Source organism: Dromaius novaehollandiae, chromosome 4, assembly GCF_036370855.1.
Source record: "Dromaius novaehollandiae isolate bDroNov1 chromosome 4, bDroNov1.hap1, whole genome shotgun sequence".
Taxonomy (NCBI): domain Eukaryota; kingdom Metazoa; phylum Chordata; class Aves; order Casuariiformes; family Dromaiidae; genus Dromaius; species Dromaius novaehollandiae.
Window position 1 is genome coordinate 20,529,814 of NC_088101.1, and position 23,720 is coordinate 20,553,533.

Below are 23,720 nucleotides of genomic sequence, written 5' to 3' on the forward strand. Positions count from 1 at the left end.
TTAGCTATCTCTGTTGACTTAATGGAGTTAAACACTATTAAGAGAGGAAAATATATAAGAATTGGTTATATTTGCAGAAAAGTACAGGTTCCTATCTGGTAACTTAAAATCACCTCTTACAATCATTCTCTTCTGCAAATTATTATTAATTTGCTGTGAATTGATTTGTACAGTTTTTCAGAATGGGAATATTATGGTGATATAGCACTGTAATTCTTTGATTTTTCTAATGAGATGTATGCAGGGTCATAAACTATTTCATCTTCTTCAGTGTACTGCAACCTTGAACCTCTGGTTCAGATTCTCTTCAATTATTGTATATCCCTATTTTATACTGTAGATTAATCAAACCCAGTCACAAATGTTAACACTTCTTATTCATCATATATACATTGAAATATTTTTGAAGAGCTGTTGTTTATGTTTAAAAATACTACTTTTTTTTTTAATCTTTGAACATATGATTTAATTTCAACCTTGTACTTCAGCAATGGTAAATGAGTCAAATTGGCTGCTGTGTCCACTTTTGTTTTTGCTTTCTAAAGACAGAAGTTCAGTTAACTGCAGCAATTTAATATGTAAGCTTTCTTGGATGAAAAAATAGCAGAATACATGTTTAACAAGTACTTACTTAAAATGAGTATCTTAATCCCCTGGAGATTGTTATTTATTCAACAAATTATGAATGTCTTTTAAACAAGGCAGCCATATATACAAAATGGTGTAATTAGCTAATCTTGAAAGGAATATCTAAGTAAGCCAAACACGAGAAATGTTGCTTCACTTCTGTTTTATACCTTACAGTTTGTATCGGTGATAGGGGTCCATTGCATTGCCATTGGATAATTACTTACTGCTCATCAGTGGAAGCTCTTAAGCTATGAGCATACTCATACACTATTGTGTTTGTGAAGTAAAGAATGTTAGGTACAGTCATCTTGAAGGATTGCTTTGCAACTGTAATACAGCAGTTGCAGTGATTTGGCAGCGCCCGCAGGCGGGAGCTGTTGTTAAGCACTAGTAACCTGATGACTTGCGACTCTAGTTTCCATTTGCTGGTGAAACACCAGGGCTAGGCTTACTGGTAATTGCTAATTATTAAAACAATGGTATTAGGCTTGTTGATGGGGCTTTTTTTAGATCATGTATGTCACTTTCACATGTATTAGTTACATTTAAAGTCAGGATGACTTCATTTTACGAGCAAGAAAAACATCTCTGTTCTAAGGCAGTATTACTTGTAGTAACAATCTAATTTGCAGTGTGTAAGGTAATTCTTTTCTGGAAACTAATAATAGAAGTGTTAACTCTCTACACTTCATCTACATTTTACACTGATTTGGCACTTCATTCTGAGATTGTAGCATGGTCTTCCCTTGCAAATAGTCGTATATGTGATTTTATGGGTTTTTTTATGTTTATTTTTTGAACTAAACTTCCTTCATTAGGTGAAAAGAAGGAAAAGAAACAACAGCCAGCTGCTGGAAGTAGTGACTCGAAACCTGTAGATGTTTCTCATCTGGATCTTCGTGTTGGCTGTATCATAACTGCTGAAAAGCACCCAGATGCAGACACTCTGTATGTTGAACAGGTGGATGTTGGTGAAGCAAGCCCAAGGACTGTTGTCAGTGGTTTAGTGAAACATGTTCCTCTGGATCAGGTATTAACAAAAGTATTTATAGATAACCTTTCCTTTTCTAAAGTATCTCTGCGACCTTCAGTATGACCTTCAGCTATTTATACAGTGTGTTTTCATTCAGTTAAAAGATTTACAGTCATGAAAACAAAAGCAAAACTGTAGGTGGGAAAGGGCTTAAGAGCATCCCAAAAATGGAGAAGGATGCATGCTTCTCCCCCCCCCCCCCCCCAATCATTTTTATCTCCTTACAGTGCTTCTGTTCTGGAGTGCTATTCTGACTCCTTTCTGAAGCCTTTGGTACGGAGCACTCCTAAACCTAACAGATCCCACCCCTCCCTTTAAATTCCTACTATGTAGTGGAGAATCTGTAATAACTCTTTTGTTGCCATCCAGACTTTTGAAATCCTTGCTTTCCAACTGTCATTATACGTCAGTGAAGTGTTTGATATGTGGAGTAAAGATCAGGTAAATTTAGCTTTGAGAACTAGCTGGCACTGGGTGGACAACTGCTGTGGAATACAAAACACGTATTTGCACTTCTTCAGCTGTAATAGACAGTCTGCCTCCTATCTTTTTTTGGTTGGTACACTTGTATGTTTAACAGAGACTTTCATGGTTTATTGTAGAACAACCTAAGACTTCAAGACTGCATTCTCCTTACACACCTCTTTGAGAGGGTTAATGGGAAGGGAGGAATTGACTGAAGGCTTCTTCCACATTCAGGTGCAGGACTGGCAAATAAAGCAAAGATGTACAGACCAACTGCAAAGCTGTTTGTGAAGCAATGATATTGGTGTAGAAATGCAGCATTTTTTCAAGTGCCTTTTCAATCCCTACTCATACCCTCTGCCCATGGTGAGACTGCAAATATAGGAGGGAGTTAAAATTGTGATTGTGGTTTTACAATAAAGAGGGTTATTGAACTGAAAAAAAATGACTACATACACTAACTCTTCTGTGAACTGCACTGATCACCTGATAGTATCCAGTTACTGGATTTGCAGTGGGCACAAATTCAAATTGCTCATTATTAGCAGCCTGTTGCCAAGATAGCATAGTAAAAAATAATCATCTTAAAAGCCTTTCTAAATAAACTCATGAACGTAAAGTATACAGAATGTAGAGACAAGTCTCTTCTATTGAACCTGTTTTCAGCTTAGAAAAAATAATCCAGAGAACTGTAACAGAGTTCCCCCCCCACCCCAAAATCCCAGTTGACATAAGGGAGCCTCACATCAGTAATTGGAAGTGATCACAAATGAAGGACTAAGAATGCAGGACAAGTAGCTTGAGAGATGCTCTCAGAACTTAGCAGGGAAGAAAGAGACCACAGACAATCTCCTGGGGCACCATCCTTTCTAAGAGGATGCATTACAGCTGCATCTGTTATGAACTATGTGTTCTGATTTTTATAGCAGAAACTAACTTTTTCTTCCTATTTAGATGGCATCAATTTTTTTCTTTCCAGATCATTTTTTTTTTAAAGGTTAGCATTGCCCACATAGGCATTAGAAAATGGTACTGGAATTAGTATTTTTCTTTTTCTTAATTAGAATGCTAGTCATATTCCTTATACATATTCTTGATTTTCTTATCTTTGTCTAGTCTGCAGGAAAAAATGTTTTCTATAAATCATAAAGAGATTCATGTGTGCAGTGGCTTCAGCATGAGCAACTGTAAAATTCGTGGCAGTTCCTGTGTAATATAATGCACTTTTCCTTTTTAAAGCAAAACAGTTTTCCACTGCTTTTGTAGCATTGTACTTCAAGGCTATATTAAAAACTACTTTGTTCCTTTTCGGATAGGAGAAAGATAGAAATATCTATGTAACTGAGCTTGTGGTTTGCGTATTATGTTTGCTGGCAAACTTTGGATCCAGACAAGTGCATAGTAAATTGATAAGGGCTTTTTGTTGTTTTTGGCATTGCAGCTTGCTCTGGTTTTAAAGCAATCAGTGTGTTGGTTTTAACTTCTATTCACTAGCCAGTGTATGCTGTCACAGTCCTTCACTTTGACATATAGAGGGATAGTTGGTAATCAGTTATACAGATGACTTCAAGGCTTACCTAAGGAAAAGAGGAATTTAATACTTGTTCTTCAAGGATGAGCTCTTGGTTTTTCTCAATGGCAAACCCCTGGACTAACTTTTTCTGGTTTTTTTTTTGTTTGTTTGTTTTGTTTTGTTTACTTGCTTGATTTCTTTTTTTTCCCCCCCATGCTTTCCCCTTCATTCTACCAGCATCTTGGGAAAACTTACTGTTTTACTCTGGATCTGAGATGCCCACGTGTCTAGCCACAGAAATTGATTGAGTTTCTGCAAAAAGTGTTGGTTGCTGCAGCTTCTCAGCAGTCTAGTTGTTAGTTTTGAAGTTCCTGGATTCCTGAAGCAAAAGGATTGGATCTTTAGAAGACCAGCTGAAGTTGTTATTATTCCACGTAGATGACATTTGAATTTCCTTTGCTTACTCTCAGCTCGTTTTATGTACCAAGCACCTCTTAATATGCAAAAGCGTTATCAGCTCCCTTGTAGACACAGGGTTGGTATTGTTTGTGTCATTTAAGTGTAGGGATTTGCCCTGTTGTTCTTAACCAGAACTTTCCTTACTGCAAGGTAACACGTATGCACAAGGAAACGTATGCACAAGGATACTGTCTGTCTGTGTCCGCTTCAGCTGTGTTTCAGTAGCGCTCTGTATTTGTAATAGAACTTTTCTTGTACTGGGAAAGGGAGTCAGTTTTCTTCCTATTTTCTCTCTACCTGATCTTATCTATCTGTCAGTAAACACTCCAATTAATTTTACACCTGCTTCTGAAAAACTAGAATGTCTTTTTTTGTTCCTCTGATTTATAGGATTACACATAGAGACTGTGAGTGTCACTGCTGAATCTCACTCTTTATAGCTGATGCATTTAACTGTTTTGTTTATCAGCTATTATAAAAGACCTCACAGGAGCAAGTCAGAACGGCAGAGATCGTATTCTTGTCTGGTTCGTAAATACTTATTTTTGAAGGGGTTTTTTTGCACTTACTGTGCGCAAGTCCACAGGGTTTACCATTTTAATTCAGGTCATGCTTTCTGAAAACATCACAATAAATCTCTTCTATAAAAATAAGCAAAACTAGTTTTAAAAAATCCCAACACTTTAGAGATCTGTTTCCACGTGTATGGAAGTTCAATTACAGCATAGCAGATAAGCTACTTTCAATTTGAAGGTTCCTGAGCCTTTTAAAGTATGATTCTCCATACTCAAACTGGTTAAAATGAACTTACAGTAAAATAGCATGGGGATTTTTTTAAACTGTCTATTTTTATGAAGTTCTGAATGAAGATGTCAGAGAAACTTAAAATATTATAATAAACTCTCCCATTGTCATAAAACATTTATCAGGTCTAGTTTCTGGGGTTTTTTTACGCTGTACCTAGGGAATTGTCATTTTTCTGAAGATGGTTTAAAACTTCAGCTATATGAAATAAAAAGGGGGAAAAAACACTTGAATAGTAATTTTTTTTATAAAAACAAATTCTAGTTTTTATTAAAAAAGAAAAAAGTCCTGTGAGATTTCTTACCGTTTTTCTGTGAAATTAATACACATAGTTTAGGAATAGAGCAGTTTGTCAAAAGCTTTTTAAGATAATTTAATTTAAAGGTCAAGCATTTAAGGTAATTCCTGGTAAAAATGATGGTACAATATATATGTTTGAAATGTTGATAAGTATTTCTTAATTCTGTAATGAGTAACTTCTCATACAGAAATCTTAAGCAGCATTGTGATTGGAGAATGGTTTGACCCTCCTTTTTTTTTTTTCTGGTGTTAATTTGATGAAGATGACTATTGCAATTTCTGTTTTGATGCAATCTGCTTTTCTTGGTTGTAAAATCTGAAATATAAAAGTGATCCACCAAAGTCCAGAATCTTTTCCAGTTAGTCAAAATTAGAGTTGAATACCAAACACTACTATTAGTGTTTCTTTTATTCTATGTATCCATTTGCAAATTTTTATTCAGTGCTAGGTTATATCAAAGACTCTCTCTCTGGGATGTGAGACAATCTATAACTACTGACATTTTACAATAATTTTGTGAGTGTTGTGGGGATTTATTTCTATAGCAGTAGCCTAAGAAATGAAAGTTTTTCAGTCAATGGTCTGCCTTGAAATTTATGTGAGATCAAGCGTATATTCAGGCTATTATTTTTCAGTTTAACTGCTTAGTTTCAGAGATTTGTGTTTTGGTTTTTTTTTAAATGTTATACTTGGAAAATGTGCAGTATTCAGAATACTTAATCATAGGAGTTTTAATAAATATTAATCTTGCACTTTTGCTTAAAGTTATAACTTAATGTACAAAGATTGAAATCTAGAAATATTTATGGACGTGTATGCATGTATTAGGAGTATGGGAATTACGGCATTCTCTCTCTGTCTTTTAAGATAGTTTGGGGTTTAATTTCTGTTCAGTTTTAAAGTGCGATTTGTTTTCTAGCGTAAAATGTTGCTGTGTCCTCTATCAAAGTGTGGTTTCTGTGGTTTACCATTGCTGTTTTACTAACATACAACAACAACAGATGAAACCTGTTTTTACAGTTTTGCACTAACAACTTGCTGTGCACAGTTTGTACGGCCATTCGTAGTGTATCAAAAAATTCCTAACGTTTGGACTAAATTGGAAGATACACTAGTAACTCACTTTGAATCTTAAATTGTAAACCACCGTCTTTGTAGTTCTTTTGTTATAGTGAAGTGATTATAGTCCCCAAAAGCATATGGCGTATGAGTACTTATGTCCTTTTGTTTTCCTCCCCCAAGATGCAGAATCGGATGGCAATACTACTCTGTAACTTGAAGCCTGCAAAGATGAGAGGAGTAGTATCTCAAGCAATGGTGATGTGTGCCAGCTCCCCTGATAAAGTGGAAATTTTGGCTCCCCCACCAGGGGCAGTACCTGGGGAAAGAATCACTTTTGAAGGTTTTCCTGGTAAGCAGTAGGTATTTGGGAAATGGGGAAATTGCAAGAAACAACTGACCTTTGCCAAGGTGACCTCAATGTTGATGCAGATAAAACAGTATTTTAAAGCTAGTTGCATTTTTTTTTGATTGAAATTTTCTGAATTAGTAATATTAAAACTTTTTTTTAATTATTAACATGCTGGAATTCTGTAAATAAAGCATTGAAAATATTTATCTCCAAGGCAAAAGTTGAAAGATAGGGAAATAACTGTAATTCTAAAAAGTTAAATAGTGCTTTCATATATAATTACCAACTTTTTTGAAGCTTACGTATGAATAAGTATTTCTGCTTTGCAAATGTATGACCGAACATGTTTGTGCTTTGCAAGTTACAGTAAGCAACTGTAAGACAAAGATCAACTGTGTTGCCCAGTGTCTCAGTATAAGTAAGTGAGAAAGTAATAAGGTCCTGATTCCAGGTCATTACCCTTAAATAACATGTCAAAACTTGAGTAGGCTTTTTTGGAGGAGGATGGTGTTGTGGGAGAGGGGCATTTCCTATTTGAGAGAGGAACACAGGCTATTCAAAATACCAGTTATTTTTTGGAAATAACTTTTGGGGTCCCCAAAGAAAGGCATTGGAGTTTTTTCCATTTAAAAAAAAATATTAATACTTATTTTTCTGAATATAAATAAGAAAATAACCAAATCTTAACTTTATCATGAGATGATTTTTCTCCATTTTTCCCTCCCCTTCCCCTCAATTCCCTGCCTCAGCCCATCTATTAAAACAAATCAGAGTTTGTGACTCTGCGTACTGTTAAGTCAAATAAGCATCATGGATGTAGCATAATAATGAATACTTCCCTCCTACCCCAGATGACGTTTCGGTATTCTGACAGGGTGAATGGGAGAAGTTCAGATTCAGCTTCTCCAGTTGCTCTCTTCGGCTCTGTCAACAAAGGTGTCATGGTTTCAAGTTATGCTAAGAAAAGATGGCCTATAACTACTAATTTTTGCCATACTGAGAGGAGTATGTATGCTGTGCCTATAACACATACGTGTCTTTCTGTTTTCTACATGGAATCATACCAGCCTTTTTAAGCTATTGTGCCTTTGACACTTTCCAGCTGTAGGGAGGTGTTTTTATTTATTAACCACTTGGCAAGCTGAACGCTTGTTAAACACGTATCTGTGTAAAGTACCTTTCATATAGGTACTTTTCAAGATTGAAACTCTGATACCCATAAAAATAATTTAGTTGGTATATCATTAAGGAAGCAACAGTCTATCCAGGTGTTTTTGAAAGAGGAGGAAAGCTGTTTGCTGTGATTTAACGCTGTGATTGAAAACAATACCGTGTTTAAGAAGGAACTTAGTTTTGCAGCATTTTTCATTTTCACTTTTCACAACCTTGCTAGTTGAGATGCAGAATTGGTTAGGTGGATGCGTATAGCATGCACTGAATTCTGGAAAGCTTCTACAATTGGCTAAACTGCAGCAATAATCACTCATAACTTTTAATTGGTTATCATGTATCTATAAATAAAATTAGATTTTCTGTCAGGTGTGTGCCTTCTGTTGCATGCAGTAATGCATCCGTATTACTTTCTGCCTTTGAATAAATGGTCATGCAAGAGAGTGCATCAACCTCTTGATTTATTCCTCTAGAGTAAACCCTGCTAGCAGATAAGCCCTGCAAAATAAGGAACAAGTCAACCTTAGTGTATGGATTTTTTTTGTTTGTTTAAGACATACCATTACTCCCAATTCATATCTCAAAATTAACTTCTTATATCTGGCATTTGAAAATATGAAAGTTGATAGTAGTGCTGTTCAGCTCTTGTACATGAGGATTAATGAGGTATGTTTTATCAAAATAATTAAATTATTTAACTCCATTGTTAGAGTTTCAAAAAGCTTTTCCTAGAGAAAATAGTTTATAGCAACATTTGTTTTAAAATTATTCCCAGGTGTTAAGGTATACTGGTACTCTGTAGACTTTTTATTCTAAAAAGATGTAGAATAAGCTACATGTGGTGTAAAAGCTTTACTTGAGAACCAATTTACGGCCTCCAGCCTGTGAGATAAGGTTTTGTACACCTTACAGCCATTTCCTTCTGATAGGGAGCCAAAGATATTCATGGAGCTTTGATAAGTGCCAAATGAAGGCTTTTACAACCCATTTGAAAAGTGTATACATCCAGGGCTATAAATTGTAGTCTGAAATATGACAGCTGTTGCCTAATGTTGGATAAATAGCTGTTCAGGAAAATCCGTGGGTGTGATATTAAAGCTAATCATTGCCTTTGGAAAATATACCTTGTGCTTAACAGTGCAAAGTAGAGAGTATATTTCCTAGAATTCCTATAGTGAAATCGGAGGCGAAGCTGAAAACAGCTTTATTTAGGAGGTACTACTTGGATAGTTCTAAAAGAAATATTTGCGTCCTCAACAGTTGCTCATTGGCAGAAATAGCTGATTTATAATAAGATAACTGGCATATGATGGCATAAGCATGAATAAATCATGCATATAATAGTAATAGGTTGGAGGGATTCTTAAGAATAACTGATGTGCAAGAGCTCACACAGGATCCAAACGAGATACCAATGCAAGTTACGATATTTCAGTGGGTTTGTTTATTTTTTTTAGAGACAGGGAACTTACTATTAGTGCCTGAGAGCCAAGCAAGAAAAGGACTCCTATGCGGTAGGCACTGTAAAATTAGTTGTTGGTCTCTGTCCCAAGAAGTTTGTTCTAAATGCATGATGGAGATGTAATATTAGGAATGGAGAGCTTTAAAGAGGATGCAGGCTCTAAAATGTAATCAGGAAGGGGGCAGGGGTAGAGGAGGGATGACTGTGATGGTTTTAGTTTACAGAAAGTTTTAGCTCTTCTGCATCTGATTAAATTGGCTGGAGTCTGTTCACCAAATTCCTTTCTGCACTGCTTTTTGTGAGGTTTTATGGCGAGAGGAATGACAAAGTTGGGAGAGAGCCTTAGGTCCGCGGTTCTGGCTCATGACGGTCATACAGCAAAGCGAGGTGTTGGATGCCTCAGTAACAACTTCAAAAACAAAAAGCAAACAACCTTCCCCTCTGCTCCCCCCCAACAAAAAGGTACAGCTCTGTTCAGTAAATAAAAACAAATTGCTGAAGATACGGACACTTGAGCAGCTATCTGGAGCTGTGCAGAGAAAGTCACTTCATGGGCAGTCTGTCTAAAATGCCAGTAGATATATGCCAAATCCTACTGAATCAATCTGCTTTAATGAGAGACTGATGGAGTCACACAGTCTCTCCTGCTATTGACGATAGTATCGGTGTTTAAATTGGCTAGATAACTAATAGTCACATGTGGCAGTTTTATTGGATTTGTTGTTAATGAGCCGTTGGTTGAGGCCTAATTTCTTGGAGACGGTTGATCATCTAAATAAGGTAGGGTCAAAGATCATTTATTTACTGTGTCACATAAATACATTTGTAAAATATTGGCAGTCTTGTTAAATATTATTAGATTTTAATACTTAAGGGCTGTAGGATTTATGGCTTTGTTTTCCCCTAAAATTTATAAGCCTGATTAAGGTCTCTAAATGCTAATACGTAATAAACAGTCTGCTAGGCTGAATGCTGGGATTAGCATTTGTAGTTATTGCCCAACAGTGTAATGTCTGTCTTACTAAAAATAGTTAAATAAAATTTATAATTTTAAATGGAGGTTTTTTAAGATTTGTAGTTTTGTTACCTTGCAGTGAGTAAAAAAAGAGCAGGAAAAAACAACACAAATAGCATTAGTGGATTGAGGCTATAAAATCAGACTGATATCTACTGTAACTTAATCTCTTGTGTACTTTACTTTTGGAAGCTGCCTTTATAAACTAAGATATTAACATTGTTCGTTGATGGGGGTTTGGTTTGCTTTGTTTTTTTTTTATTTCTGGTAGCTGAGGCCTAGGACTGTTACCGCTTACCTTCTTGTCCGAGCAATTAACAGCTGCTGGATTTTTTTTGTTTTTTTTCTCAAGCTTTTTGGTTTCTGAACATTCTCCTGTTTAAAGGACTTTTAGTTTTTTAGTCTCCCAGCTTTTTCCTCAGGAGAAAAAAAAAGTTATTTTAATTTTAGTGCAGCTGCGTGTCTATATCTTCCACATGGCTTTTATGTGTTAAAGTCTCATAGACTTAGCTGCTGTCTCCTCAGAGGCAATCTGGCACACTGATACCATTATCAAGAATGTACAATCCGCACTATTTCAGATGTCAGTTAATCATAGTGCTTAATTACAACCATTGATATTCTGATACATATATTTTTTTCAGAGCAGTTTTAAACCATAAACATTCAGTTTGAGTCATTGAAATTAAAATAGAAAGGACAGCTGGGTCTGATTTTAGTTTGAAATATGAAAGCCCATGAAGCAACAGGAGCAGCAACAGCAACAATAAAGCTGCTCTAAAATGCACACAGCTGTCTAAAGTCGAGCAGCCTGGACTCAAGTTATTTTTAAACCTATACTCTTCCACCATATATAATATTCATGGATACAGGCTAATTTTCTTTGTTGTCCATTTTAGCTAAAGCAAACACAGGCTATCGTGCTTCAAACTAGTTGATCTTTTTGCCTGAGGAAACTTGAGTTTTCTCAGAATTATCTTCAGTGTTTTAGAGGATGAAGGGTTTGATAGAGAATGCTGCTGCCTGGCGGAGACTCTTTTTTTCTTTGTTTAATGCCATTGTCCTTGGGAGAACTATAACAAATTGTGTGATACCAAAAAATCTGCTTTATGCTGTAATACATGAAGCTTCAAGATTATAATTTTTTTTGTATTAAAAACTTTATCAAATGTATATCCAACTTCAGTGGGAATGTGTGGGAGACTCTTCATGAGTCTGACTCATACAAGCCATAATAAAATTCTTCCCCCTGTATATATGTACTGCATCTTCCCACACGATAATTGCCATAAGACAGCAATTTTTGGAGTTTATCTTCCTTCTAGTAGCAGTATAATTGATGCTTTGATAAAATTCTTCCATGCAAAAAATACCAGAGGAACCACAAATTTGTTGCACAGGTTATATGATTAAGTACTAGTTCTGGTCTAAAAATTCCTGGCATTTCAGTTAATAACTAGCTCTAAAAAATAAATGGTGCTAAACCTGAAATGCAGTTGGTCTGTATATGGCAGATTTCTTTTTGATTAAAACTTTGGCGTATGGATGTTTTGCTTCAGTGGAAGCTATATTCCATAGTGGAATAAGTGATGTTGACTTCTCCTAAGGTTACACTTCTGTTCTAGAGTTTTTTGCGTTTGGGGTTTTTTTTGTTTGTTGTTGCTGTTGTTTCTTTTTTTAAGGGCAAACTGGTATGTATTGTCTTAAGCTGCTTTAGTAATGCTTGATCATATCTTCTGGTCTCCTTTTGCGTTGAGATAGATTCTTCTGAATTTACTGAGCTGTTACTGAATAGTAGAAGGGTTTCTTGCTTATTAGGAGAACTTCTCTTTGTCATATTTAAACTGCTAGGCCAATTGGCCTGTTTAATAAAATTTGGGACCTTTGGTTCTTTATTCTTTTATGTAAAGAGGGCAGGAAGCTCATTGAATCACTGCAAGTTTTATTTTTTTTATTTATAGATACCCTTCTAAAGAATATTTTCTGGGAGAAAGGAATGCGATGAGGGGAAGGCAAAAGAAATTGCACAGCTTAGAGCTCTGGTAGTATTTAAAATTGGTGCCTATGCTAATCTAATATGAGCTCACCACAGATCCCGAGGGAGCTTGACATGAGATTCCAGAGAAACTTATTAACATGCAGAACGTGTTTTTTATAATAAAAGTCAGGTTTCGGTCTTATGAAAAGCAATTGAATTTTTTCAGTGTTTTGGGAGGGGGAAGGAAATGCACGATGGATCGTTTAACATTCCGTTTAATGATTTTATTAGTCTGTATATATTCACTTTGGTCTAAATCCAAGTCTGTCTTTGTTCATGAACTTTAGTATTGAACAGGATTCCTGGTTTTGTGAAAGTGCCCAATTAACTCTGAGTATTTAGGTTATTAATGGTGGTAGTGTTTTTCTTTTAAATATTAAGTACACTGCTGTGGTGAAATAACTTGACTGCATTATTGAATCTTGCTCTGTCAAGGCTAGCCTGCTTAACAGAGATATTTGGTCTGCTGCTTTTTTTTTTGCACAGATACAGATAGCTACAGAAGTTACAGACCCAGCCACAGGCTGAAAGTAGCTTACTTTTGCAAGCATTGCGGACATGAGTAGACTGAATCACTGAAAATGCTGAAAGGAGGAAAAATAACAAGGCAGTTGGAATCACAGGACTTTGCTTATCCACCTGTTGATCATCCAGACAAGAATACACCAAGCAGTAACAGATTTCAGCCAACTGTTAGAAAAGCATATCTCAAAATCCCTGTTGCCTTACAGATTTCAGCCTGAGTGACTGGGGGGATTGAGTAATGGAAGATGAGAGTACTTGTCATTTTCCTCTAGAAACTTTGTCATTTTCCTCTAGAAACTTGTAGCTTCTTTGAGAAGATCTCGGAGGGGATCTGTTTGTATCATGTATGGACTTACTTAACAAATTTCAGTGTCTAGGAGAAATTATTTGATTCTTGTTTTTCCTGAAACTTAAGATTTCAGTTATATTGGCAGAATAGTGACAAAGTGGCACTCCTAGCAAGTAAAAATATTCTGTTGATATTCTATATCAGCAGTGAAACTGAATGGGGTTCCCTTGCAGGATTTAAATATGCCCTAATTATATTAAAACAAGCCATGTATTTTTTCATTTGTCTTGTCTGTGTGTTACACACAAAGGGTTGAAAGTACTTGACTGCATTATGATTAAGTAACTTTGTTTCATGAAATCTTGTTTTACTTTAAGAGGATCTGCATTTTATTAGAATTTAGAAATGAAGTTCACTTGACCTTGGAAAAGAAAATAAATGGTACAGTGAATTGGCTGTCTTGCTTTATCCAGATTATGTTGGCAGCCAGTATAAATCTTAACAGCAAGAGAGCTCATTTAGATTAGTTCTTTTGGTACTTCCATTTTGCATTTCATGCCTATTTGAAAAAAAAAAAATAGGAAGGATATTTTGACTCTGAACTACTCCACTGTTCTGAATAATTTGTTAACAGTATTTCAAAGCTTTAGTAGAAGAAAGCTACATTTTGTGGTCATTAAAGATCCTGAAGTAGCTAGATTTCCTAATGTAGTTAGGTTTTCGATACCTCTGGGGGATAGATAGCTTACCACGGTGTACACATGAAAACCAGGAACTGAGGCTTGTGGAGACTGAGGCCAAAAGTACAAGTTGGCCTCTAATAGTACAGTTGTTTTAGGCTTCAGAGCTTGTCTCTAAATGGTTCAGAAAGTAGCAGAACAATGTTGAAACTTAGGACTCAAATTGTGTGTTACCACCATAACATTGGACTATTCTTGTCCAGCTTCTATATTTCTCAGCTGTAAGGGTACCTACCATAATTCACTTAATGCAAATTACTTCTGAAATGTTATTAATTCCTAAACTTACGATTCAGATAAACCTGTGTCTCTGCGAGTAATGTGCTTTTATGATCAGTGTCTGCTCAATTCTTAGGAATCCTTTTGGTCTTTCTTAAATTTTGTAATCCAACAATAGCACTGGTTTGATTCCTTCCTTTTGACAGGATTTGTGGTCTGTTAACTGCTTACAACCCTTTTTTTCCCTGAAAGATCATCATTTAGAGAGAGGATCAAGAGACATTTCCTAGTCCTATAATACAGTTAAGATTAAAGTTTTCACTTTGAGACTTGCAGTTAATATTCTTCCCTGTAAGAGTTTATGTGCAGTGATACTATGTGTGCTCTCACAGACATGTATGTACATGTAGCTCTTGCCCTGCCTTCTGTATTGTGTGCTATTAGGTTATTCTCTGTTTTTAAACAGGAGATCCTGAGAAGGAACTTAATCCCAAGAAGAAGATTTGGGAGCAAATCCAACCAGACCTTCATACCAATGACCAGTGTGTTGCTACGTACAAAGGAGTTCCATTTGAAGTGAAAGGGAAAGGAGTCTGCCGTGCAGAGACCATGGCAAACAGCGGAATTAAATAAATGGTTATTAGAAGGTTTTTCAGATGTTGAAATGGGAAGTAATGCAAGCACAATAAAGACATGAATATATTGCCCCTCCCAAATGCATGGCTAATTCCTTTTTTTAGTTTGATTCCTTTATCAGAGATACTGAATGTGTTATGCCTGCAAGATTTTCACACCTCACTCATTACCCATGCTTACTGTCTTTGAGGTTAAGTATTATCAACAGTCATTAACTATTTAGTATTTAAGACTTAATTGCCAAGGCTTGTTCATGGTAGAACTAGAGGGTGCATGAGGCAGGCAAATAAATTCTCTGGACCGCTAAAAGGTTTGGAGGATCTAGTAAACAAAACCATCTCAGGAAGGAAAACTTTCTGCCATATTCCTTGTGTGCTAACCTCTGTTCAAGAGGTGCAAGACTGACCAACAGTTGGTTGCTGAAGACCACAATCATCTTTATTCCTCTTGTCATCTTTCCATAGTTTCACTCCCCTTCTCCCAAACACTTTTCAGATATTAAAAGCCTTTGCAGCTCTGTTCTTGGCTGTATTGTCTGAGTAGTCTGCAGACTTCACTAATATGAAGATTAAAGTATGGCTCTTTATGCTTTAAGATACGCAAATGGACATACTTTTACGTTTCCACAGTTAGTGTTGTAATTTAAATAAAATCAAAGCTGTCACTTTGCTAGTGTAGTTTTTGGGCCTCACCTTTTCTACCTAGAGATTTCCTTTTAAATGACAAATAATACTAATAAGTAGTGAATATAGAGAATAGATTGCCAAATAGTTAGTAAATTAAAAAAAAAATTCTGCCAATGCCAGAAACAGATATAAGACAAATTGATTTTTGGTTTTAAAGTCTTTATAAGCAATAATATTTTGTACAAGAGATACTGTAGTGTAAAAGAAATAGCTTCCTCGGTTCTTACAGTTTGAATTAATCTGTAATATAGTACAAGTAGTCACAATTAGTATGGTCATAGCTTCAAATTACTTTTTATGATTCCTGACCCTTAATAATTTGAAAAGAACCATTTTAGATCAATTTACAATAAGCCTTTTAAGTAATAATTTAGAGATAGTTCAGATGTTTTAGCATCTAGTGTTTAACTGTCTGCTGTCTAACCACTGAAACAGTAAGCACTTTTCTAACCACTGAAATGAAATAAATGGATTTCTTAGTCCCTCTGAATTTCCCAGGCTTTGAACTTCGTCCAGTAAGCTGGGAGAAAAAACAAAATGACATTAATATAAAATTAAAAGGAACAGGCATAAAAGAAGAGATAACAGATTCCTTTTTTGGAATGAGTTTTGTGTGTGCCTATATACTTAACTGTGCTTTTTTTTTCATGCATCTGGGAATAAGCAATAGTAATTAGTTTTTTCAAATGTGCCAAATAATATTAAGCACATGGGAGCTATTTTTACTGCCTTGTAAACTGCATATCCAATAATGTTTTATTAAACAAAATTCTTGAAGTTTAAACTCTCAATTCTAATTAATTTTGAATCAAGGTAGGGAAATATTGTTACATAACTCCTAGCTTTTAATATAGGAAAACTCTTGACAAACTCTGGGCTTCAGAGAAACTTCTGCTTGAAAGCTTACAGAGTTGAGCACTAAATTAAGAGGCTCCCTTTCCCCTTACAGTGCCACAGCCCCATCTAAAATCATGTGCATGTTTTACTTTTTTTTCCAGATCTGTGTTCTGTATGGATGACAATATACAAATCTGCTGTAGTGTAAAGTCTCATTTGCAACTACACGCGTATTATGAGCATGATTTAGAGTTCTACCTTGATCTGATTTTGTAGTTGAAGCTAGGATTCTGGATGCAGCAGTACAAGGTACTCTACAAAAGGCAGTTAGTTTGGTATACTAAAGAAAGATTTCCAACTGTATGTTAAAAGGTGAAAATATTTGGTATGGGTGTGGAATGTCCTTATTGCTGACTTTTAGGGTTTTATTTCTATTAAATGTTATGTATGATAGAAAATAGATAAATGATCACCTGAAAGCTAATCTTATTCCCTTGTGTGTTTTAGTAGAAGCAGTTGATAATTATTTTTTCTTATAAAGTTCAAGAGCTTTCTTAAGATGATAGCTCTTTCCTCTTTAATTATGCTCTTCTGGTTGTCTAGGAAAATGTATTTGTGCTGTACTGAGCTCAAAAGTGACAACAGGGTACTTGAGGCACTGCGCAAGTAAGCATCCTCACTGAATCCAGCCTCTTCTGCTTTGTCTGCATGAGTAAGTAAAACTGCAGTGAAATCTTTCCATGTGGGACCCAGAAGTTCCTATAATGAAAAACAAATTTAAAATAGTTATTTTTTCTTGTTTCTTTTCCCCGCTCCCAGCTCATATACTTATGTATTAACAGAAGAGTGTGTTCTGTTCATGGCAGCAGTCCAGCTCATGCTATCTGAGTTGCTGAAATATCTGGGGGTTTTGACCTTCAAAGACGTTGACAATCACTTTTAGTGGAAATAGATGGTCATGCTGTTCAGGCAGCTCTCTATTCTCTTAATACAGATGTTAGTAGAGTTTTTTGAATTTAAAAAAAAGTCTATGTAAATAAGGAAAATGGATGTTGTGTAGCTAAGTCACACATCATTGCAAAAAAACCTGAATTTCAAGTAGTTTAAATCAGTGGTTTTCCACTTATCTATATTTCTACACTTCTTGTTCAGCTCTTGAAAAAAGCTTTTAAAAATCACTATGTGCTGAAAAAATGAATTGTGAATTTGTTTGTAGCACCAATCTGCAATCTAGCTGTATCCCGTAAAACTGTAATTATTCTTAGCAATTAAGAAAAGATACAAATCAAATGCAGAGGTTGTATTTAATTGATGTGGTTCATCTGATGGAGAGGGACTGGAGAAAAGAAACTGCTTTTTTTATTAGTGTGCACAGAAAATGTTCATATGAATAAGAGTTGGTTTTAATTTTTCAGTTGCTACTGTAGTTGCAATCGTGCTAACTCCTGTGTGTGTGACAGTAAACCTATTTTAGTAATAAAGTCCATCTTGCTATGGCCTGAACAACCATACAACCTAAATAAGGTTTCTCAAACCACTTTAAAGGATGTCTTCCTATTCTAAGCAATTTAGGGAATTAGAGGAACCTAATATATTGATAGCAATTAATCTGTTTTGGACACTAGGGATGAAAAAATCAAGCCTTTCCCTACAAAACAAATACTATATTTTGGCATAACTCTTAGCCTCACAATAAGCCTTCTGCTAACTGTGTGTGTGGGGGGGGGGGGGGGGGGGAAATACAGTATATAAAAACAAATGGTCATGCTGTCGAAGGAAGTGTTCAGGTATTGGTTTTAGGAGGAGAGAAAAATGCCTTGATTTGCTCAGGATTCAGGTAAGTCAGTGCTAACATTAATTCCCCAAGTCAGTATCTGATCCCTTGCCACTCTCTCGATTTATTAGGCTATGAAATAAAAAATGCAGAGAGATTTAAATACCAGTAGTGTGTGCGGATTATCAATGTGCCATCCCTAATATGCAGAGAATTATTGGAAGAACTGCTGATAGCTAAAGGTGGTCCTCGTGCTAGTTTCTTTTTGAAATGACATATTCACAAATAACCATTAGTGTTTATTTTCCAGGACCCCCACTAGCTGTCCTGTCCCATTTGTTTGTGGCTAATGATATTATTATAGCATCTGGGCTTTTAAGGGGAAAACGGCTAAAAAGGCAACCATTACATAAGCTGAGAGCCAGTTACAATCCTGAAAGAGAATTAACAGGGTTGCTTTCTCATTGTTTTTTAACATGCTTTATTTGCTTTCTAGTAGGGGTTTTTTAAGCCAAACTTAAAGAGCAAATGTATTCGGGCATCTCTTATACTTTCAATTCCCAGATGGACTTGATCCAAAAGCATCTCAAATGGGGAGCATGATGCTTTTTCATTGGCTCAGAGTAAAAATATTTGAGAAAATACTGCTTTCTCTTAAATACCATGGCGTATAGATAGATGAAGAACTACATAAGAAAAAGAGTGATGCTGAGAACAAATGTATGTAAACTAGCAATGAGTAAAAGTGTGATGAAAATTAGAACCAAGTTTTTAAATATCAGAAAAGCAAGGTTTCATCTACCAGCAGGGGATTATCGGGAGGAAAGGAAGAACAACTCACGTTTCGAAAGTTATTTGTATGGCTGTACTTTGCCAATTGCAGCAGGTGATAAGATTTGATGGACCAGGAAGTCTCTTCTAGTCTTACAAGTTTTTAGAAAGTTCATTCCTATAATACACAGATGCTGTGTTGAAGTGTAATGTGCAGACTTTGAGAATAATGAAGGAAACGCTTTGTTTCTTTGTAAATCATATGAATGAGCCTGGCGTGTCTGATCAGATAGATGAACTGAACAATATATCCCTTTGCTGCCTTCTTTTTCAAAGTGTATTCATGGAAATGAGAAGTTTCTGATTGAGAAGTACAAGAAAGCCATTCCAATTTCTGTGTCCCTTTCTCCTACATATCTCATCCACTTCCAAAAATATTTTGCCCCAGAAATTCAAAATACTTGCTTTCAGTCAGTTATGCTAGAAATTTTCCTTAGCCAAAGTAAACTTACGGTAACTTTCTAGTTATATTTCTCTTGAGCAGATGCAGCGGTAGTGACAGTGCAGGACAGATTGCTGAGTGACCTAAACCTTTGTCCCAGTCACAGATCTTCTGCATGGTTTCGGACCCATCATTCTCTGCTTTGGTCAGTATTCTTTCCTATGCAAAGTATAGTAGAGTGAGGTAACTTGACTTTTACTTCACATAGCACTTCTCCTTAGCAGAGCTAGATTTGCCATGATAAACTTTTTATGTAACTCCTGAGAGAAAAGCTTATTTTAATAGGTGATTTAGATTCCTAAATTCCTTTATGCAGAGTCCAAGTACAATAAATACCAGTTTTTACCTCTCTTTTCTCAGATTTAGTGTAAGTGTAACTATGACATGCAGGATTGGAGTTCTGAATGGAATATGTTTTGACCTCTGGCTTGGAAAGTGTTCCAGTTTTCAGTTGTACTTCTCTATTTTACTTTTGCAGTTAACTCTTCCAGAGTTCCATAGAGGAACAAGTAAAGCAGTTAACTTCCATAGCCGTCATCTATTTTTACCTGAAGACAAAAGAGTTGCAGTTATGGCAGAGACGTCTGTTTCTTTATTTATTTGTTGTTACCTGGATGAACTGAATTGCGTGATCGTTTTCACCGGGACACAGAGGCAGGTCAGCCCTCAGGACCAAAAGAGCTAGATGTAGGCCTTCTCTGAAGTGTTGAGCCAAGGCTGTTCTCACTTTGTGTTGCACCTGCTCTTTGCTCAGACTGCTGTGAGGGTAGCTTGGAGTGTCAAGTACTCGAACACGGAGAGCTAGCTCACCGCCGTTTCTTCGTATAATCCCTGAAATACCACTGCTGCGTCCAAGACTGCAACATGTAGTCACAGAGCTTGGGGAGAGATGACTTTCAAAGTCGTAGCTGCCCAGCAGTCTGTTTCCAGCAGCACTTTTACCGGTCTGAGTTCTTCCAAGCAGAAGAAGGTTGATGGTCATCTCATTGCTCTCTGCCATTGTGTATGCTTTTATCCACAAACCTGTCATCAAGTGAAAAACAAATAGCATGAGCTGTTTCAGCTAGCAGCGCTGAAAAGAAGTACACAAATGTGTACTTTTGTGGAAAAAAAGTACAAGAATGGCAAAAATTTGGTGGGTTTTGATTGCCTTTTCCTGCCTGAAATGTTTAAGGAGGGCACAGCGTAGATAAACAATCAGCACAACACATACACTTCTGTCTGATCCAAGGACAGAGCTTCATCTGGTGTCCTTCTTCAGCCTACTGCTGAGGGATAGTGGGACTGCTTGGAAGGTGTCACAGCTATGAGACCATAGCCTAATTGGCGATGATCAGCGTAGAGCCTACACTGGAAGAACTGGGAAAAAGTCAGATATGACAAGAGTTTAAGGAACAGGTAGAGCAAATGCATACTAAGGAGATGCAACAAAGAATGGAGGGAAAGGAGGAGCTGGGAAACAACTGAGGAGAGGAGCAATGACATGCAGGGAATGGCTATGAAAAGGAGAAAAACCAGGGAAGGAGAAGAGAATGGTGAAAAATGTGTGCTGTTATGAAGCAACCACGTTTCAGGAAGTAAATCTTTACCTGTTTGAAGGGGGAAAAAAAAAAAAAAAAAAAGAATGGTCGGGGAAAAGCAGCTTATCTTGTATAAAGCACTTTTTCACAGCAGAGAACAGCTTAGAGTATGTCTGTCTTCAGCTACAAATAAAAGTTGAAATAGATAATGATCGAAAAGGGTTTTCTGATGCAGAAAGCTATAGGAAGTTTATTTTAATGAAACGAGAAGACCTGAAATAGCCAATGCTCCAGATTCTAACCCCAGTCCAAACTGAGACTCTGGAAATTTTTACACTCTTTTAGACTGCTATGGCACACCTACTGTGAAAGGAAAGCATAGACTGGTGGATAGACAGGAGAGATAGGTGAGTATTATTTCCAATTACTATAACTAGTTATAAATAAACCCTCTCGTTCTTTTTCATCCTTCTTTTCTGTAATCTAGTATCTGAAGGGTTTTTGCTGCACATAAGTTGTCTAGCAGGAATATTGGTTGATTAAATAAATTCAGAGATGTTTGAGATGGAAGCCCATATTGGGGAATAAGTAGTTGATTTTAAGTTATCAGTGACGCCTGAAACTTTGGAAAGATTATTTAAACCATTATGTATGTAGTTTTAAAGAGATCATGGATAACTTTAGAATTATCCTGGGATTGCCTATGATTATTTAATTTATTTAGATTCTTGCATGTGCAGTTCAAGATTTCTCCCTCATATTAAGTCCATGCCCAAATCAATCTTTTGAAATAATTTCAATAAGAGGCCAAACATGAAAGAGTTACTTAATTAACATATTTTTGTTACAGGCAACATTGAGTTCTGTACATGATGATTTTCCTTACAGAATTCACAGTGTACGAAGCAAGAATATTTCAATGATCAGTTCCCTGTTTTTTAAAAAGGGAATACCAGTGTATTCCCTGTAACAAAAAGGCACCTTATTTAAATGGATGTCTTCAGTAATTCATCAGTCTAGATGTGCTTTATATTCATTCTCTGTAACATAATAATATGACTTTAGATGGACATGCACTCATGTATTCCTCTTTTAATTCTGTACTGCTTTTTATCATCATTAAGGATTTTTTTCCCTTTTTTCATATATGCAGTCTAGACTTAAATCCTTAGATTCATTTCATCTGCTGTCACTTACCTTATTCTCCCGTAAATTCTTTTGTTCAGACTTCATTCATACACCACTTGTCCAGAATAATAAAAGTTCATATGTGAACTTTGAAACTAACAGTGGTAACGTACCACAGCGAGACTGTTACGCACACATTAGTCTGGTTAATCTGTTACTGATAGATCCTCATCCAGTTGGATATGTTTCAGTAATTGAACTGTCTATTAATCTTTTGCTAGTTACATGCAGATACAGATTTTTGCAATCACTTTAGAGATTGTGTGAAGTTGGTATGTATGAAAGTTATGTAAGTTCTACTAGCAGTTTAATATGAGAGTTTAATATGAGAGTGGAGTTAGTGGGGTTATTTTCAGTGATGCATATTTTTGAATGTTTGCTTGTGTATATCTGTGGCAGTGCATATTCCCTTATAGCGAAATAATAATTGTGATGTTTTCAAAGCATGATTTAAACCTAATTCAGATGGAAAGCTGTTTGCCTAACAAACAGTAATGGATTAAAATTCAGACGTTATTTGTGAATCTGCAAAAAAACTGCAGGTTTGCACCGCTGCCAGTTATGTGCAATAGCTGTTAGCTAGATGGCCGCAATCCTTCCTGTTAGCACGACACCTTTCTGGCACAAACCTTCATTCTTTGCCCTGATGTGTTAGCGTTAAAACCCCGGGGTGAAAAGACCCTTCAGAAAGGGTCTATCACTTGTTTTTTTAGACATTTGGATCTCTTCCTGCAAGGAGAAAGTAATTCTGTGCCTTAGCAGAAAATGAATCTGAATTAGCGCTTTAATGCCTGGGTTGTAGTAATAGAACAAAAGAATGGAGTGAGCCCTGCTTGTCTGTGTACCAGGGAAGGTTGAGATGCCGCCTCTCGGACTGTAAATGCCAGGTGGGTGGATATTTACTCCAAGGGAGTTAAGATATCTGTCATTATGGGAAGCACAAGAGTCTGGTACGTGTGCTGTCTGGGGCGAGGAGAAAAGAGGAAGGTGCTTTCCAGACCCCGGGGGTATTGTCATCCAAAATGTAGCTTTATGTGGGTGCTTGTGAGTTTAGTGCAGTGCCAGGGCTGCTCCTGCCTGCTGCAGCAATGGAGTGAGATTTAGCTCCTCCAGAAGCCTCTTGTCTCCCACTGCGGTGCCACAAGCACGGCCAGTGTTTTGGCAGGGGGCTGGAGCTAATGAAGACAAACTAGTGCCATCACAGCCTCCACATGTACGTTCACATGAGCTCATCATTTCTGTGTTTCTTGGCTCTAGAGACCTATGTAATAATTTCATTGCTATATGTTTCTAAGATCGCATAGGCAGTTTCTTTTGGACGGTTCCCTGCCCTTGGGCCTGCCTATTCTGGTGAGAGGTGAGACATTAAATCTTTCTCTGTATTGTATGAGAAGCCGAGGCACCTACCACAAGGTTTTAGATTTCACTGGAAAAAAGCTTGCAGCTCAAAGGTATACGGACTACGTGCAACTAAGTCCTGCACAGGTTTTGTCTCTCAAAGAGTATTTTATGTAAAGTATATGGCAAGGTTCCTTCATCTGCTAGTGGGTACAAACTCGAAGACAGCTGCAGAGGGGATCACTCACTTGAAAAGCGAAAGAGTTGGTCATTCGCATAAGACTTAAGGATATTGTGACAATTAAATCCAGATGCTTCCCTTAATTTGCCCAGAAGTCTTGATTTTGGTCTAATTATCACAGTCCAGCTCTAAACTTTCTTCAGACCAGTCCTG

The 23,720-nt window shown here is 36.5% G+C and overlaps 2 protein-coding genes across 3 annotated transcripts in view; one reads left to right on the forward strand and one right to left on the reverse strand.

Moving 5' to 3' along the window:
* The window catches only part of AIMP1 (aminoacyl tRNA synthetase complex interacting multifunctional protein 1), a 42,691-nt gene extending 26,511 nt beyond the window's left edge, over nucleotides 1-16,180 (forward strand). For both annotated transcript variants that reach the window (XM_064510559.1, XM_026108708.2), the window contains exons 5-7: nucleotides 1,449-1,660; nucleotides 6,448-6,616; nucleotides 14,541-16,180. In XM_064510559.1, coding sequence (XP_064366629.1) covers nucleotides 1,449-1,660; nucleotides 6,448-6,616; nucleotides 14,541-14,707 — 548 coding nt within the window. In that variant the 3' untranslated portion in view covers nucleotides 14,708-16,180. The remainder of the gene's footprint in view (nucleotides 1-1,448; nucleotides 1,661-6,447; nucleotides 6,617-14,540) is intronic.
* On the reverse strand, nucleotides 15,965-22,126 carry GIMD1 (GIMAP family P-loop NTPase domain containing 1). Its single transcript, XM_026108754.2, has 3 exons — nucleotides 21,998-22,126; nucleotides 19,891-20,303; nucleotides 15,965-16,992 (listed from the first exon to the last, which is right to left on the reverse strand). The coding sequence occupies exons 2-3, from the start codon at nucleotides 20,278-20,280 to the stop codon at nucleotides 16,720-16,722; spliced, it is 663 nt and encodes a 220-aa protein (XP_025964539.2). The 5' UTR covers nucleotides 20,281-20,303; nucleotides 21,998-22,126; the 3' UTR covers nucleotides 15,965-16,719.
* Between the last annotated feature and the right edge of the window lie 1,594 nt (nucleotides 22,127-23,720).

What these genes read in the sequence shown, in the direction of transcription:
- GIMD1 (XM_026108754.2), bottom strand. Translation starts at nt 20,280, where the DNA reads ATGGCAGAGAGCAATGAGATGACCATCAACCTTCTTCTGCTTGGAAGA. An exon ending in ACGCAATTCAGTTCATCCAG is followed by an intron (nt 16,993 to 19,890) that starts GTAACAACAAAT and finishes TTTTCATTATAG; the next exon opens with GAACTTCTGGGTCCCACATG.